This window comes from Amblyomma maculatum, chromosome 8 (genome assembly GCF_055883805.1).
Source record: "Amblyomma maculatum isolate TAMU_Amacu chromosome 8, ASM5588380v1, whole genome shotgun sequence".
NCBI classification, from domain to species: Eukaryota; Metazoa; Arthropoda; class Arachnida; order Ixodida; family Ixodidae; genus Amblyomma; species Amblyomma maculatum.
In genome coordinates, this window is record NC_139351.1 from 104517339 (window position 1) to 104533617 (window position 16279).

The 16279-nt window shown below is 42.1% G+C and overlaps 1 protein-coding gene and 1 long non-coding RNA gene across 5 annotated transcripts in view; one reads left to right on the forward strand and one right to left on the reverse strand.

Annotated features, from left to right (window-relative positions):
• Positions 1–16279, reverse strand: part of LOC146182080 (uncharacterized) — a 133995-nt gene that overhangs the window by 105791 nt on the left and 11925 nt on the right. For both annotated transcript variants that reach the window (XR_014700331.1, XR_014700330.1), the window contains exon 2: positions 8525–8647. This is a non-coding gene — a long non-coding RNA (uncharacterized LOC146182080). The remainder of the gene's footprint in view (positions 1–8524; positions 8648–16279) is intronic.
• The window catches only part of LOC146182081 (inactive phospholipase C-like protein 1), a 114852-nt gene that overhangs the window by 89945 nt on the left and 8628 nt on the right, over positions 1–16279 (forward strand). For all 3 annotated transcript variants that reach the window (XM_084577071.1, XM_084577072.1, XM_084577073.1), the window contains exons 11-24: positions 326–411; positions 602–719; positions 1467–1638; positions 2935–3015; positions 3888–3984; positions 4306–4485; positions 5533–5711; positions 6392–6530; positions 7378–7524; positions 8095–8192; positions 10302–10388; positions 10968–11153; positions 12302–12370; positions 15783–15836. In XM_084577071.1, the coding sequence (XP_084433197.1) occupies positions 326–411; positions 602–719; positions 1467–1638; positions 2935–3015; positions 3888–3984; positions 4306–4485; positions 5533–5711; positions 6392–6530; positions 7378–7524; positions 8095–8192; positions 10302–10388; positions 10968–11153; positions 12302–12370; positions 15783–15836 (1693 nt within the window). The remainder of the gene's footprint in view (positions 1–325; positions 412–601; positions 720–1466; positions 1639–2934; positions 3016–3887; positions 3985–4305; positions 4486–5532; positions 5712–6391; positions 6531–7377; positions 7525–8094; positions 8193–10301; positions 10389–10967; positions 11154–12301; positions 12371–15782; positions 15837–16279) is intronic.

A 16279-nucleotide genomic window follows, 5' to 3' on the forward strand; every position in this document is an offset into this window, starting at 1 on the left:
TGCGAATATCAGGCTTCCAAGCAATGTGCAGCAGTCTTTGGACTCGGGTACCTTGCATTTGCCTACCTATTTATGTTTTACTTTTTTCGCTTTTCTGATTGATATTACATTATGCTAAGTTTTCACATAGCATTCTTCATTGAGGGTGGACTCAGTGGGCATGATTATTACCATGGCTGCACCATTTGTCCCTGTGATGACCATAGGGGGCGGTATTTGTCATCTTGCTTATCTGTTGACTGAGATTCGGTATCCGCAGCAACAGTGTCCTGTACTGTTAACCCTTTCTTTCAAAATAATGTCTTGAGTTTGCATTTTCATGCAGGTACCTTATGGAGGATCAGCTAAAGGGGCCTTCAAGCACGGACGGCTATGCTCAGGCACTCAGCCAAGGCTGCCGTCTAGTCAAAGGTGATTTCTATTTATATTTTCCTGGGTGGTACACTTAGGAACAGGCGGGGGTAGACCATTACCTCGGTGGACTCAGCCCCGTCTCATGCCATCTCCCTCACTCTTCTTCTGCCTCATTCGGAACTGCATAATAAATATCATGTCATGACGAGCGAGTGGATGGCCTCAGCTTCTGTTCTGTGCCTTACAGTGGACTGCTGGAACGGACCTGATGGACCGGTTGTGTTTCATGGCAACACACTGACAGGAAAAGTTCCACTTAGTGCAGTGCTGGACACAATTCGGGAGTTTGCCTTCCAGACTTCTGAGTGAGTAGTAGTGGCTGCTTTGACTAGCTGGCATTCTTGGCGCTCATGCTGTCATCACTATTTGAAATAATGCGAGGCCTGCATAGGACATCCAGCATAAAAGGCTACCTGAGTAGAGGCTTGTTGAGCCAACTCTACATAGCTACAAATAAGGCACCTCGCACAGCTTTAGAATGCATTTTTGGAAGTGCAAAGGCATCTTGTTTCAAGTGTAATGAAAATGTAATAATTAACGCACAATACCAAATCATGCCAATCACTGAACAATCAGCATTCTTGGATCATGCCGTTGTATTTTTCCACTTGTTGTCCACTTAATTGCCATTGTGTCACGAAAGGGTATGTTTGCGGTGGGGAGAAGCAAGAATTCTATATGTGTGAAAAATCAGACTGCCCTTCTACTTCTGCTTTAAAATCGCAGATTTCATTTCTAGGTATGACACCTTCTTTGCTATTTCCTTTGTTAAGATTCCTTCACTCTGGTTTAAGATCAAGGATGTCACAGGCCTGCTTTGATTTGTGTGCTGCACAATATTACATTAACATGGCTCGTGCACATACAAACTCATTTAAGAGTGCACTGTCGTGAACCGGATGCCTAATCCAGTTGCAACCATTTACCGCGATAGTGCAAACAGGCGGGATCAGTGTGGGAGCGGTGGGTGCACAGAAAATAATAGCGACTAGAGTTTCAGGCTCCTGTTACATAGCTCAACACAGTAGTAATCCAGTGGGGGCCCTTTACAGGTATCCGCTTATCCTCCACCTCGAGAACCACTGTCCACCCGATGTTCAAGAAGAGGTCGTGGCCTTATTCATGGAAAAGCTCGGTGACCTGCTCTATCTGCCCTGCCGGGACGGGCCAGAGTTCTCCACCAAGTTGTCACCTCAGGCACTGAAGAAGAAAATCATCATAAAGGTAAGATGCGCCAACTGTAGGCCTGAGACTATAGCCATCGATTTTACGGTTATTCCTGCAGCGCTAAGTATTTCATAAGTGCCACCAGTGCTACTTGTACGGCCTCTTGCAAGAAGAGCCCACTCCCATTCAACCAATGGCTGTGCCAATCTTCATAGTCAGTGATTTTCTTCACAGTATTTCCCAACTACCTGTTTTGTTGAAAATAAGCCTTAAACTTTTTATTTTTGCAGAAAAAAATAAATTACAAGGGTTCAACGCTGCTGAACCAATATTCAGCGAAAGCATTAGCTGCGGGTGACTGAGCGTTCTTCTTCTCTTTTGCTTCTTCCTCAGCCCAAATATAAAGCCCCGCTTTAACGAACCGATATGAACGTGCCTTAGTGACCTATAGGGGTAACGTGAATGCCAGGGTCCTAGCAGGCTGATTCTGACATAACGGTCCCATGTGAAACGAGAGACCAATTTGGCAGCTCCTGCCAGCTTGGGGTCGTCTAAAGATGAAAGGTCAATGGTGGTCGCCGCCGTTCCACGCTGAAGGCTCAAACTGCGAGCAGTATTGCTTTCGCAATAAAGAAAAAAGCTGACAGCATTGACTATCTTCTACAGGCTGAAGGTTCTCTCCCATATTTAACCGTAATGAGTGCTGGTTTATTTAAAACGGGAGTCTAGTGACCCAAGTGCAAGCTGCATACTCTGTGTAAGCAGTCTGCTAGCTTCACCTCTTTGTGCACAAAACATTCAGCTGACCCTTTCATTGTACAGATTCGTCACATTCATCCAAATACCTGTTTCATGCACAAATTGCCTTTGCCTTAAGAACTGTTTGGATTCATCAGGAAAGCACTCCACTCGATGTGCGACTCCTAGAAAAGTCATCACTTTTTCCTTGGATTTACGAAAAATTCACAGCGCTGGGTTTTGCTAGTGAGGTTTGTAAACTTCAAGATGCACCCAAAAATGTCGATTAAAACTGGTCTACATGGCTTCACCGCATTTCATGTTTGATTTAATGCGAACTATCTTGTTTTGGTATATTTCACGAAGAGATATTTCTTCTTTTCTTTTTTAGGAGCCATTATTTTATCTGCGATAGATTTACTTTGGAGTCTGTCTCTTTTAAAAACATATAAGTGGTTCCTACATGTCCTTAACTAATCAATTTTCTGTGGAACAGATATAAGTCCCGTGTGTTATGGTATACATGCCTGCCTTTTGACTTCATAGGTTAATTATTGTAGCTAATGATAAAGCAGCTAATATTCTGCATGTGAACAACCGTGTTCCTTCTTTCAGAGCAAGAAGCTTCGTGATAATTCCGAGGAGGCAGAAATATCAGAAGAGGATGACTTCGTGGACAAAAACAGCAATCATTCGGTAAGTGTTTGACGAGTGCCCACTGCATTGTTTATTTGAGGTTTTGCTGAGTGCTGCACTTTCATGACATTGTGTGATTTTCTTCGATTCTCCATAAAAAATGGTTTCTACCTCCTTGATGCAGCAGCTGACAGCCATGGGATACTGCATTCAATATCTCCGTGTTGCCACTTGGGACATTGGTTGCAGCAGAAATAACCAGGAATGATGCAAATGCTAGGAGAACACATTTATCTCAAACTCTCTGTACTTATGCACTTCCTCTCATGTTAACATTTCTTTTAGTTTTTGGCGGCAAGCGCCATCAACAGCTAATTGGAATTTGCCACTTCTACTCGGGAAAACTTCGACCTTGGAGCTTTTAGCATTACCGCTTACCACACTTCAGCAGGGTGTGTATGTGCTGTACAGTAGGAAGAAACGTTTGCGAGTGGTGCTTAATGGTGGCAGTCTTTCACCATGGTCTAGTGATGCTGAATACATTGCTGTATGGTTCAGATGAGTGACAGCTATTCTGGTAGCCACACAGTTTTCGCATAAGCATAAGATGGTGCATCTCATCCATTAAAAGGCTCTAATGTACGATGCTCGTAAAACAGGCAATGGAAGAGCGGGCTAAAAACATTTATCTTTTCACAGCACTCAAAGCAAGCTATGCAGGGACTGCAATCTCTGTAAATAAAGTCTGTCTTGCTGACCCTTGGATCAGGAAGAAAGTATTGGGAACATTTTCGTTGTTTGCAGGTAAAAAATATGGCGTGAGAGTGGCTAATCTTGTTTAGGCGGGCGGAAATGCCTCTGAGGTTCTTGAGCTAAAGCATGGGCTTCCAATGAGTGACATGGCTTCTTTAATTTTTTTTAACGCTCACCAGGAGTCTCCCAAGAAGTTGAAGCTTATCAAGTCACTGTCTGACATGGTGGTACTGTCCAGGATACACTTCACTGACTTTACAACCTCTCAACAGTCTCGTAAGTATATTTTAGAAATATTGTCTCCCATTAGGAGACAGCGTACACAACTTTGTCTTAGCCGACTTCAACCCTGCTTACTCTAATAAGGCTCGGTTTTGCCAAAGCAGTTTTGGAGAAACAGGAGTTTTTATGTTACCGTTGTTAGCTGCTGTGATTGGCATAAGATGGTGCAAAGGACGATTTGAAGTTGTTTTCTAGTGATCGGATGGCAGATCAGCTATTTTCACAAAATTTCTACTACATAGATGTAAAATACTGTCTCTTATGTTGTTGTTGCTTTTGCTTACTTTCTTTTTCTCTCTAATTCTGGTCATGCAGAGGCAGAGAATGAAGTGTGCACATTTAGTGAGACATCGGCCCTCAAGCTCGGCCATGCCTTGGCTGACGAGGTGGCAGCACACACTCGCCGTTTCCTGACGCACGTCTCGCCCACCGCCAGCCGAGTCGACTCGAGCAACTACAACCCACTGGAGCTGTGGGCGTGCGGTTTCCAGATGGGTAAGCTACAAGGCTGGAGTGTCACTCTCCGAATGTGTTGAGCAAAGATAATTCTGCCTGCTGGTTGGCCAGTAGCCTGAGAAAGGAGCAGTAACTTGTAACTGGGCAGTGCAGGTTGTGACACTGACCGTCTTCAAGCAGTATCCAAGTGTACTACTCTTCGGGCATTCTCACAGGAAGGGTGGCATTAAATGCACGCACTCAATCACTTGACAATTTTTAATTGTGAAAGTAACATGAACACTGTTTCCTGATCTGCAGTAGTGTAGGTGGACGTAGAACAGCCAAAGGGTCGACACTGTGGTCTCCTATTTTGTGGCACCAAACTGCACCAAGCATTACTGCGCGGATGTGAAGTCAATCAACAAGGAATCAACAAGTGAACACAGGGCACACCCTCAGAAGGAGCATGTTGAGCTGTACACAGAATATTTGGTCAAAGACAGTGGCAGCAATATTGCACTGCTTCAGTTGTTGAGAAATCTGGCTACCTATGTGGAGGTTCATCAAAAAAAAAAAAAAAAACCTTTTTGTTAGCAATAATGTACTGATCTTTTCACATTAATTTTGCATTTGTTGCATTTTACATCCTTCTGTTAAGCTGCGAAAATCGCCATCACAGAGTCGTTTGTGCAAGGAGAGCATTCTTACATTAAATTCATAGCACTTAACACTTACTACAAATGAGGAGAAGTCCATAGAAGGAATGAGTTTTTTTGCAGAGAGCAAGAAAAAATGAGAATTTAGTGAAGCCCACGGTACATGCTGAGTTTATGAAGCATATACAATGCTTTCACTCTTCTAACTGTAAGTTGATGAGGTAGTGAAACATGAGAAGATGGGAGGAGAACGGGAACCCCCCCCCGTTTGAAAGTGCATGTAGTGTCAATGTTTTTAGTGTGCCTTATTGTTTGCATTTTGGAGCACTGCAGAAGTCTTGAAAAGGCCTTAACGAATGAATCCAATAAAAAGTTGAGTCAGAAAATGCCCACGGTACTAGCAGCTCATAATACACTGGCTCAATGGTCCACTACAACTCTGCTGCAGCGGCCATGAACGTCCAGACGTCCGGTGTGTCAATGGACCTGCACCGTGGCTGGTTCCGTCAGAATGGTGGCTGCGGTTTCGTCCTCAAGCCTCCATGTCTGCGGCAGCCTTGGTCTGTTTTCAATGCTTACCGCCGCGAGACATTCTCCGACAACGAGCCCCTCTACCTTCGCGTGAAGGTGCGTGCCAGTATAGAGAAGGTTGGAAACCAAGGCTACATGCCATATCTTTGCAGATGTCTTGTGCCCATTTCATTTCCACTGTATGTGGTTCAATACATTTAAAGGTTTGATTTCAAGGGTATTTAAGCCTGATGAAGCATATATTACCTTATCAAATAGGGCACTGGGGCAATATGTAACTAATTTATAATAATGCCAAATGCCTGAGCCAAGCAAATCAAATACAGTAGAAAAGTCTACATTCAGTTCCCTTACATGCTTGCATCTTAAGAGAGCTTGTTGCTAACTTGCCCAATTTGCCATACCCGTGATACCACGCAAGCTAACTAGAATGCTTGTTGGTGCCAGCATAGTGTCAGATTTTGTTACAGTACTTTTTCTTTAATTATTATAATTTACCCTTTGTTTATGCTGATGTGTCTACTGTGGTTCTCGGTCAGTATTCTTGCCATATGATTCTGAGCGTTGAGTCTTTTTTTTTTTTTTTTATAACTTGAATATGGGAATGGATGTCTCCACTAAAAGAGGTGGAGTCACACAAAGACCTGGTTGACCGTCATGGACACTTCTTTTGTTGGAATGTGGCCTAATAAATCATTTCTGCTAGCTTAAGTTGACCAGTGGATGCAGGTTTCCTTGTCGGTCCTTTCACAGTGGCCTGTTTCTCTCCTGGACAGATAATCAGCGGCCAGCAGTTGCCACTGCCAAGGGGTGCTTCGAGCAAGGCTACAGCAATCGATCCTTACGTGACCGTGCAGGTGTTTGGCATTCCAACAGACTGTGCTGAGGCACGCACCAAGACAGTTTCCAATGAAGGTTAGCAGGATCTTGAAGCTCATCAAATCGATAATAAGGAAATAATTATTCACCGATATCCACCCAACTGCCGCCATACGGCTACAATTGAAAGCTGTTCAGCTTTTTCTGAAACTTCGAAGTTATAAAGAAAAATTTGTTCTAGTCCGGGAATCGAACCCGGGACCACCGCCTTTCCGAGGCAGTCGCTCTAACAACTGAGCTAACCAGGACGGTCTGCAGATCAGATAGTAGGGCGAGAGCGAATTGATCATTAACTCGAAGTGGGAATGGAGTTGATCGAATATTAAGGTGAATCCCCCAAGGTGGAGCAGATGGAGGTGGAGTAGAGTAGGTGGAGTGTCAATGAGTAATTACTCCCTTATTATAAACCTACTCAACCTTGGGAGATTCCCCTAAATATTCGATCATCACCATCAAATGGATGTGTTGGAGTGCTTTGTTTAAAACATTGGGTCACTTGCCTTTGTGTGCACGTCAGTGTTGGCAAGTGGAAGAAAGTATCAGCAAGTCATAGTACTATGCACAGTTTAGTTTTAAGTGTGGTGCTTGCCAGCTGTGGGGCAAAGAGATAATATCAGTAAATACAGGAGAGTATTTCATTCATTTTGGACACTCGCCAAGCAGTTCAGCTTTCAATGTTTCTTGATAGCGACATAAGGGCTACAGACATATTGTATCTGGTTTTAAAAGTGGAGATGGACAAAAGGAAGATTGTGGAAGTCTGCCACGACTTACAGCTTGTGCATAGCCCTTATCTAATACATGAATTTTTCATAATTCTTAGTTTTTCATAAAAAAAACAGCATTCCTGGAATCAGAAACACTGTAATTTCTTTCCTTTCAGGCCATTCACCCATCTTTGATGAATGTTTTGAGTTCACTGTGGGAGCTCCAGAGCTTGCCGTGCTGCGGCTTGCTGTCCTGGATGATGAGTTCATTGGCGATGACTTCATTGGCCAACATTCAATACCAGTGTCAAGTCTGAGAACAGGTATTTTTCCCCTCAGTTCCCTTCTTCAGCTGACATATATCATATTACGTACAAGCTTGTTTACCTTTCTGAAATGTTTGAAATGTCTCAGGACTTTGAAAGGTTTTGATACTTGTTGGCTGTGCAAGGTGGCCAATAAATTTCCACAAGGCAAACAAATTAAGGCTATGTAAACTCCAATATGCTTGCACCGTATGTGCCATATATTTTCCCCATTTCTGTTAATTTTGTGCTATTTTTCTTTTGTTTAGTTTCTTTCTCTCTTCTTATTCTTTTTTTTTTATTTATTTTTTGCAGAGAACTTTAACTGCACATCAAATATTGGTGTTTGCATATTCTGTGGTGTTTACGATTTTTGCTGCCTTTTGAGTTCTCACGACATATTATTAGTGTGTGTCGTGTGCCCCCCTTATGCAATACCCTCTTCAAGAGGGCCTTTAATGTATTTGAAAAAAAAAAAATAAACAGATGTGCAGGTGCGTGTCTTTCCATATAAAATTCACATTCACAGTTTATGGGCATTTACATAAAACAAATGCACTGCCCTCACATTTCCCCACCACATTTCAGGTTACCGCCACGTTCAGCTCACGTCGGACACCGGCAAGGTGCTTGAGAACTCATCCCTCTTTCTGCATATCACAATGAGCACCCGGTCAGGGGACAAGGTGAGCGCACACCTGCCAGCAGTTGTTCCATCTCGAAACGACTGTGATAATTATCTAGTTTGGTACACAGTGCAGAAGTGAAAGCCAGCATGTGCAAAAAGGCGCAAATCAAGAAGCGCAGTGCCTTTTAGTTTGACCCATTCTGTTTAGTTTGACCCATACTGCTTTTAATTTCGTTCAAGCTTCTCAGAGTCTGAGATAATTGAAGTACATATAACACATGGCCAAACAAAAAAACAATGACCTGTCACATGAATTAGTCACACAGAAGTAGTTTCTATAGCCTCGGAATTCTTTGCACAAAATATGTGCTGCAATATTTTTTTGCATACCTTGGAAATCCTGCCTTTATGCAGTGGAATCAGAACGCTCAAGGATGAAGAGAGCTCGCTGCCACGGTCGTGTTCGTCCCTAACGCTTGAGTTTGATGATGTCATCGTGTAGCATACTGTGCCCTGAAATGAGGGTGATTATGTCATTACATGATGACATCATCAACCAGGACGTCATGACCGGATTTGACGTCATCATGACATTACATCTGGCCATTTCTAATGGATTTCATAATGGCATCACATCAGGTCATAATGTCACGACGAGTGATGACATCACCATGCGAATCACGCTTATACAAAGCTGACCCCGCCGGGCATTTGATCCAGATGTCCGTGCAGCGCCTTTCATTTGACGCTTCCTCGAATGCCGCACCACACAGTATAACAAGCAGGCACAGTACAGTAGGCATTAGCGGCTTTTCAAATTGGTTTACAGGAAAAAAAAAAGGCGCAGTATCTGTCACAATTCTCCGCGGACATCACACCTTAACCACCTTAACCGAGCCTTAAGGAAAAGGAGAAAGGTGGGAGTTAAAGGAAGAGTTGCCGTAGTGGAGGGCTTCGGACCACCGCATCGCAGTTTAGGGGTCCAAAGTACCCCTAGAATTTCTTTTTTTAAGGGGTTGGATACAAGAACTATTGAAATCATATGCTGGATACTTGCCAAAGTTCTGACAGAATTCAAGCAGTTTTACTTGTGTGCATTCTTTGAGTGCAACCTATCAATGTGCTATGGCATGCAGTGCAGAGTGTCACTTAAAATATTCCATTCTCTCATGGACACACAGGTTAAAGTAAATGCGCAAACACACATTTCACTTCTTTGCACTTTCATCTCTTGTGTTTGTACCAATTCTTATGAATGACTACTCCTGTCTTTTTGCTGGTATGCCATATTTGTACACATATAACCTGCACCCCTCATTCCAATCTCAGTACATAACAGAAAAAAATATCTCCTTGTATAACTTGTACACTTACTTCAGGGAAGTATGATTAGATGTATCTAAAACTATGCAGCCAGAGATCGTTTTGATGTATTAAACAAGCTCGTTTGAGAACTTCAAAGTAGTACTTTGTTTTACCACTTTTAGTTATCACTAGCTATGCCATGCCTTCCAAGGCTATCAAAGCTCTATCCAGGCTGTTGCTAATTACACACCTGAAGCTTTCTATTAATTTGAGGACCAAAACTCTGCCATCCATCCATTTAGCAAATATTCTTTTAAGCTACTCAGGGGTTAACGTGCTAATCAGACACCTCCCCTCCAGAAAAAGAAAAAAAAAAAAAAATCCTGCACAAAATTTGCCCCGCCTCTTTGGGATTGTATTTTTTTTGCAGTGTTTGATGTAACTATAAATGACAAAATAGGGCATGTTTTATTGAAATAATTTCATATATCAATACTTGTCTATTCACTTGTAGTAAGACATTCTAAGGATCTGACTATAACTTGACCTTGCTCATGTGTGATGGGCAAAGTATGTAGCAAAAGCAGTGACTATTCTGAAAACCTGTCATCATGTTCCATCTAGGTGCATACTGAACTGTAGTTGGTGATCCACGAGATCTGGTGTGCTCAGCTCTTCATAACTGCTTGTAATGTGTGTCTATACAGAAAGGGTTAGAACAAACACACCCTGTAAGTCCACTAAAGATGAAGCTGAATCTCGCACAGAAAGATTATAACAATGATGGGGAACATAATGTCAGTGTCTAAATCCTATGTGATGTGCTGACTCATCCAGTGTTCGCTTTCCATCTCTCCCTTAGAAACTGAGAAGGAAAAGATCCTGGCAGACACGGCCCCAGGCCGAGATGAGGCACGTTGGAATTCGTCACCTTGACGAAGCCTTCAAAGTGAGTGTGTGCTAATTAGTGTTTTTTTTTCTTGGAACAAAAAAAAAAAAAGATATGATGCAAATTTGTTTTTGCTTTTCTTTAAAAGCTTAATTGCCCACAACATTCATTTTTAGTCTTCATTTACAAATAATTTGTTGCTGTTAAGTTATGTCAACAGTAAGTTCATGTTTGTCAATGGACTGCAAATAGTGAATCAACTCTACATTGGACAGTGCCACAGAAGTGAGCAACAAACAGTGGTATGCCAATTTACGAGAATGTGATACTTGAAATGGTGCCTAGATGCCATATGAGGGTTAACATAGGAAAAGGCCTCTGTGCTGATTATCCATAGCTGTATGTGCTTCAAAACATCCTCCCAAAATTTTGTCACATGTCGTGCCATGATAAAAGACCATGAGGGTCATGCATAGGGGTTCATGGTCACATGCAAGATGTTTAATGGATCATGGTCAAATGAGAGATAGTCAGATAATCTGCAAACTTATAAGAGCTTTAACCTAGCTGCCCACTGTTGAAGCACTGCTAAGGTTCATCAGTTGTCACGTGTCGTTTCCCCTCCCCCACCTCCACCAGGGTGCATCAGGGGCGTTAAACGAGTGTCAGAGGCTCAAGGGATCCCTGGACCGGGCCATGCTGGACTGTTGCGAGGAGTGCGGCCTGCCAAGCAGTGCAAACTTGGCCCAGTGCCTGCGGGCCGCAGCTCTGCGCCTCGCCTCAGCGCCCGAAGTGGTCGGACTCAGCATCACCGAAGAGAAAGGAGTATGGGCTTCCTCATATACCCTGTTCCCTAAAAGGACATTAGTTGTTATGTGTATGCACCGTTTATATTGCTGCGATGCCAGTGACTTTCTCCCTCCACCCGATACAACCACGTCAGATAAATGCAACAGGTACAATCTTTTTCAAAAGTGTAGAGCCCAGGGGGGTCTGCTTCTGAGCTGCTTCCTGCAGCCTGTAAAGCGTTTTTACGATTCTCATGATGATAATAAGATTTTTTGTAGCGAAAGCTATGTAGGTTTTCAAGTCATCGGCGTGGCACCATGGCAGGAGCTGCCAACTTGGGTCTCTCGTTTCACATGAACAGTTATGTCAGAATCAGCCTGCCAGGACCCTGGTATTCACGTTACCCCTATAGGCCACTATGTCAAGTTCATACGGCTTGGTTAAAGCTGGGCTTTATATGTCGGCTGGTAGCCTACGCTATCGCGTCATACCCTTAAAGGTGGAGCTTAAGTGTTCCCGTTATTTAGATGCAATAAACACCTTTACCACCACCTGCTTAAACTCTGGTGAACTTTGATGCGTTCAACGGAACGCTGGTTGTGTTCGGTGCAACACTCGGTCGCCCGGAGCTAAAGCTTTTGCTCCACACAGTTCAGCAGCGTTGAACCCGTGTAATTTTCTGTCCTACCGTCTCCAGTGGGGAGGACCTCCACCAATGCTAAATCAGCGCCACTATGCAGCTCAGAAGCAGACTCCCTGAGCTTTGCACTTTCGGCAAAGGCTGTACCTGTGCGTATCTACAGAAAACAAAAGCTGATTTATTTGAAATAATAAGGTAAGGCATATGTGGTAATTAAAACCACAGATTATCATCCACGAGTATAATGCTAGCATTGTTGGCCCTAGTCAAGCCACTTGAAGAGAAGTTCCGCTGAACTGTGACCGTTGATTGTTGCATTTTCAAAACATGCTGCCAGCCATGGTTAGAGACCAGCACAAAGCAAAAACAGCAAGCAGCTTAAGATTTTGTGCCTTTCTCTCGTTGGTGAAATTCCTTCTCGAAATAAAAATTAATCTATCTTCAGAAGTTTTTGCAAAGTGATGCTAGAATGGTTAGCTTCACTTTAAATCTCGAAACTTTACAATGATATTGATATGCTTCAATTTCTTGTTTCGTGCTTTAGTGTCCAGTTCTCAAGGTGCAAGGTGAACCATCTGTCAAGGCATCAAAACTAGTCATTTCGTTTGAAAAAGTGAGTCTGTTTGCATCCTTCTATGCAATTTCTCATTGCTTGCTCGCGTAAGCAACTCTGCAGTAGTCCGAACAAAAGAGAAACAGCAAATAATGTAATGTTCGTGCCTTTATGGCACATGGAACTGCAGTTATGATGCTGACACTTTTTATGTGAAAACTGCACATAATTCACGAGTCACGTTTAACAATAAATGTATACATGTGCATACGCATGCTTGCGCCACATGATTTTTTCTGGCTCAGGTATAACAACCTTATGAAGGACGTCCCGGTCGTCGAAAGGGTGAAGGCCCATCAACACATTGAAGTACTATCATGCGCAAAAGTGGGGAGACCGCGGCTTCGGCGGTCGGAGCGGCTGCAGGGATGCACCGCGCCGCTGCTATCTTGCGCGGCTCGCTCTCTGCAAGAGTACCCATCGTTATGCAAGGGTTTCCCTCGCTCTCGGTCTGGCGCTTATCATGACTGACAAACTTCTAGTGCGGCATGATGAGCGGCAGCCCGAGAGCGAGGGAAAGCTTTGCGTCATGCCGGGCACTCTCGAAACGAGCGAGCCGTGCGAGATAGCAGCGACGCGGTGCGTCCCTGCAGCCGCTCCGGCCGCCGAAGTCGTGGTCTCCCCATTGCGCACGATGGTACAAAGCAGCCTCAATAAGGAATCTACAACTATGGCACCAACCACAAATTAAAAAAAAAATGGCAGCCATGAAGGAGAAATGTGGTAGTCAGCAATATTTAAAAGCATCAGTAAATATAGAAGTGCCTTACCTCAGGTTTCAAGGAGAATTTAATTATTAAGGCCCAAATAAGAACACACGATGAAAAAGGTGAAAAAGAAAATGCTGCTGCAATTGGTGCGTACATAAGCAGGGGAAAAGGCGGCAAGCTTGTGATAAAGCAGTGCTACAAATTATAAACTTAAACACCGTAAGCCTGCCATGATTTTCTATTAATTACGAACATAAAGTTTAAAATTCCAGGTGCACCAGGCAAATGACATAATTCAAGCTAGGTTTGGAACATTGCCACACTTCCAGAAGTACTGCTGAAGAATACCTGTATTATTATTATTATTATTATTATTATTTCATTTTGTTCTTTATTATTTGTGCTGCAGCACAAAGACCACATGGTTGTTCCTGCGCACATTAAATAAAGATTGATTGATTTATTTATTTATTATTATTATTATTGTTATTATTATTATTATTATTATTATTATTATTATTATTATTATTATTATTATTATTATTATTATTATTACTATTAAAACAGCTTTATCAGCATCCCTTTAGGCTTACTGAAGAGAGTGTCTGAAAGCAGCAGAGAAGAGGGGTATTAACTGACAACTGATCTCAAAAATAGCCCTCCTTTATTTTGGAGCTGTGGGAGAAGCAGCAAGTGTTTTAAGGAAGAGTTTTTAATCAGTGGAAAAGCTTGCTTTTATATATCCTGGTGGCGGAAATGATATTTTTTGTTAGTGTGGTACCAGCTGCATACTGCCAGAGCCAGCATATCAGGCAGAAATGCTGTGCCAGCTGAAAGAGTGTGATTTTTTTATTAAACAGTGTCTGTGTAACTTGTCATGTGCAGTATGAACTATTTTGTTATTATTATGCTAATGTGGTGACATACACATGCACATGCATGCTAGTATACACATTTTTTTCATCACATACATGCTAACACACCTGCGAGTGCTCATCATACTATCAGGGCCCGACTGTTTCCCATTCAACTCATCACCGTCAAGACAGCATTGTTTTTCAGTAAACTTCCTATGCAGCAGAGGAAACTTTGAAGGGATCGAAATTACCAAACAAAATTTAGCAAGATATTTTGAAAGGGGAAGAAAATGTATTTAGCTGCAGCGAGGTTGTAGGGCCTGAGATTTTTATTCACATGTTGGATGGACTAGCAGTGCTATCAAATTTTCACTATACAGAACACCATTTAAGGGGAAATTTTTGTTAATATTAGAGTCAACTGGCCGAAAATTGCATATTTAGTCGATGTTTAGGAGCCGTTTTCAAGTCTGGTGTTAATTCCTGCCCAACTAATTTGGTTTATTATTGAAAGTGATGCATTTGAAATAGGGTGTTTTTGTGCACCTATTTAATGTCAGTATAAATATCACAAAGCAGTGAGCAATATGTCATTTCCTGCATTGTCATACACTCTACACAGTGAGAATAAAGTGTTTTATATATAAATTTTTTGAAGGTTTAAAAAAAGTATTACTCTTCAAGTTGCATTTTATTGGTGGAATTATGATGCTTTTGCAAATTTATATCCAATTCACAATGATAGATTGCAATAAAGAATAGCATAGCTGTAGTTTACAAATACGAAGAACATCCATAAAAAATTTCACACTGGTACAGCATTGACTGTGATGCAATACCCAACACAAGCAGTAAGGTTGCTTGAAAATAACAAAGAAAAGAGGGCTTTAAGATTTCAACTAACCTTTAATGAATGAACATGATGCTTTCTTTACAACAAATTTCAAGGTTTCAACTAACCTTTAATGAATGAACATGATGCTTTCTTTACAACAAATTTCAGAAAATGCAACTTAAGGAGCTCCAAAGGAAACATTTCCTTAGAATTCCCCTGCAGCATACGTAGGTCCCTCGCATTGCCTCCGAAATGCGTCCTTGGTGCTACCTTTCTTCGTCATGTGGTGACGACGGGACTTGGTCTCAGCAGTTTCTTTGGTAGAGATCCTTGAGACTCGCATAATGTCATGTGAATCACTCAGTAAAATCAATTCCCAAGAAGTAGGATACCTAGCTTCTCCAACTCTTGCTCAAATCCTGTGTCCTTGAATGAACAACAGCATGAAAATGCGTGGTGCAGCAGCTTTCAGCCAATTGCAGTGGCATTTTAGAGAGTCGTAGTGCAGCTTTTGGTGAAAGAAAAAAACTTGTTTCTAATCTTTTTGAAAACTGCTGGAGCACTCACAAAATGCAAAAAGGTCTTTCTATCTGCCTGCAACATCAAAAATGTGGTAAATGCAGTGTTTGAAATTTGTAGCAGCCATAAAAGCAGCTTAGTTCTTCCCATTTGGGCATCACTTCACATGCTGGCATGGCAGATTTTTATCGCTTTTAAATTTGAGGCTGAGGTTGGTCGACATGGAGGAGGAAGGGTTAAATATAATAAAACGAGCAAAAACAAAAAAATGAACTTTTTTTTGATGAAAATCCCTGTGTTTTTCTCCCCTTAATCTAGCTTTACAAAGTTCAATGTTTAACTAGTAGTGTTACATCTAGTTCTAACAGCATAAAGCAGGATCTTTTAAATTTAGCCACAGAATCGTGACCTGGTTTATCTTGATAAATTGTTAGTTCCTTCACTGCACTGAAGCATATTTGCAATTACACGTTGAATGTTCTTGTCTGCAGGTGTTGGCTGAATGCAAGGCCATTGCTGAAGCATCACAGTCTGTCTTCAAGACGGTATGTCATCTCTCCCGTGTTCCTGCTTGGATAGCATGAATACCACTCACGGTGCAAACAAACGATACCATGCACTTCTTGTTTCTGTGCCTATTCTTCACAGATGTGTTATTTTTTAACACGCTATCATACTACACTAGCAGCACATAGCCAACTTCTTGAAAAGTTACACCTGTGCACAGGTGACTTTGGCCTACAGCTATTTTACTTGCCCCTGCCAACAGATTGCAGACTTTTGCCATATGTTTTATAAACTATCACTCTGCCAAGCCAGGTTTGTGATGACTTTATAGTAATTCAACACATTAACTAACATCTTTCATCCATCATCCAAAAATATATATAATGCAAGTATAAGGCTATGTTGGTCGGTATCAATCAGTGGTTATAGATACATGCAAAAGTTGTCACAGGCCTTCATTAGGCCTTCATTAAATAAACTA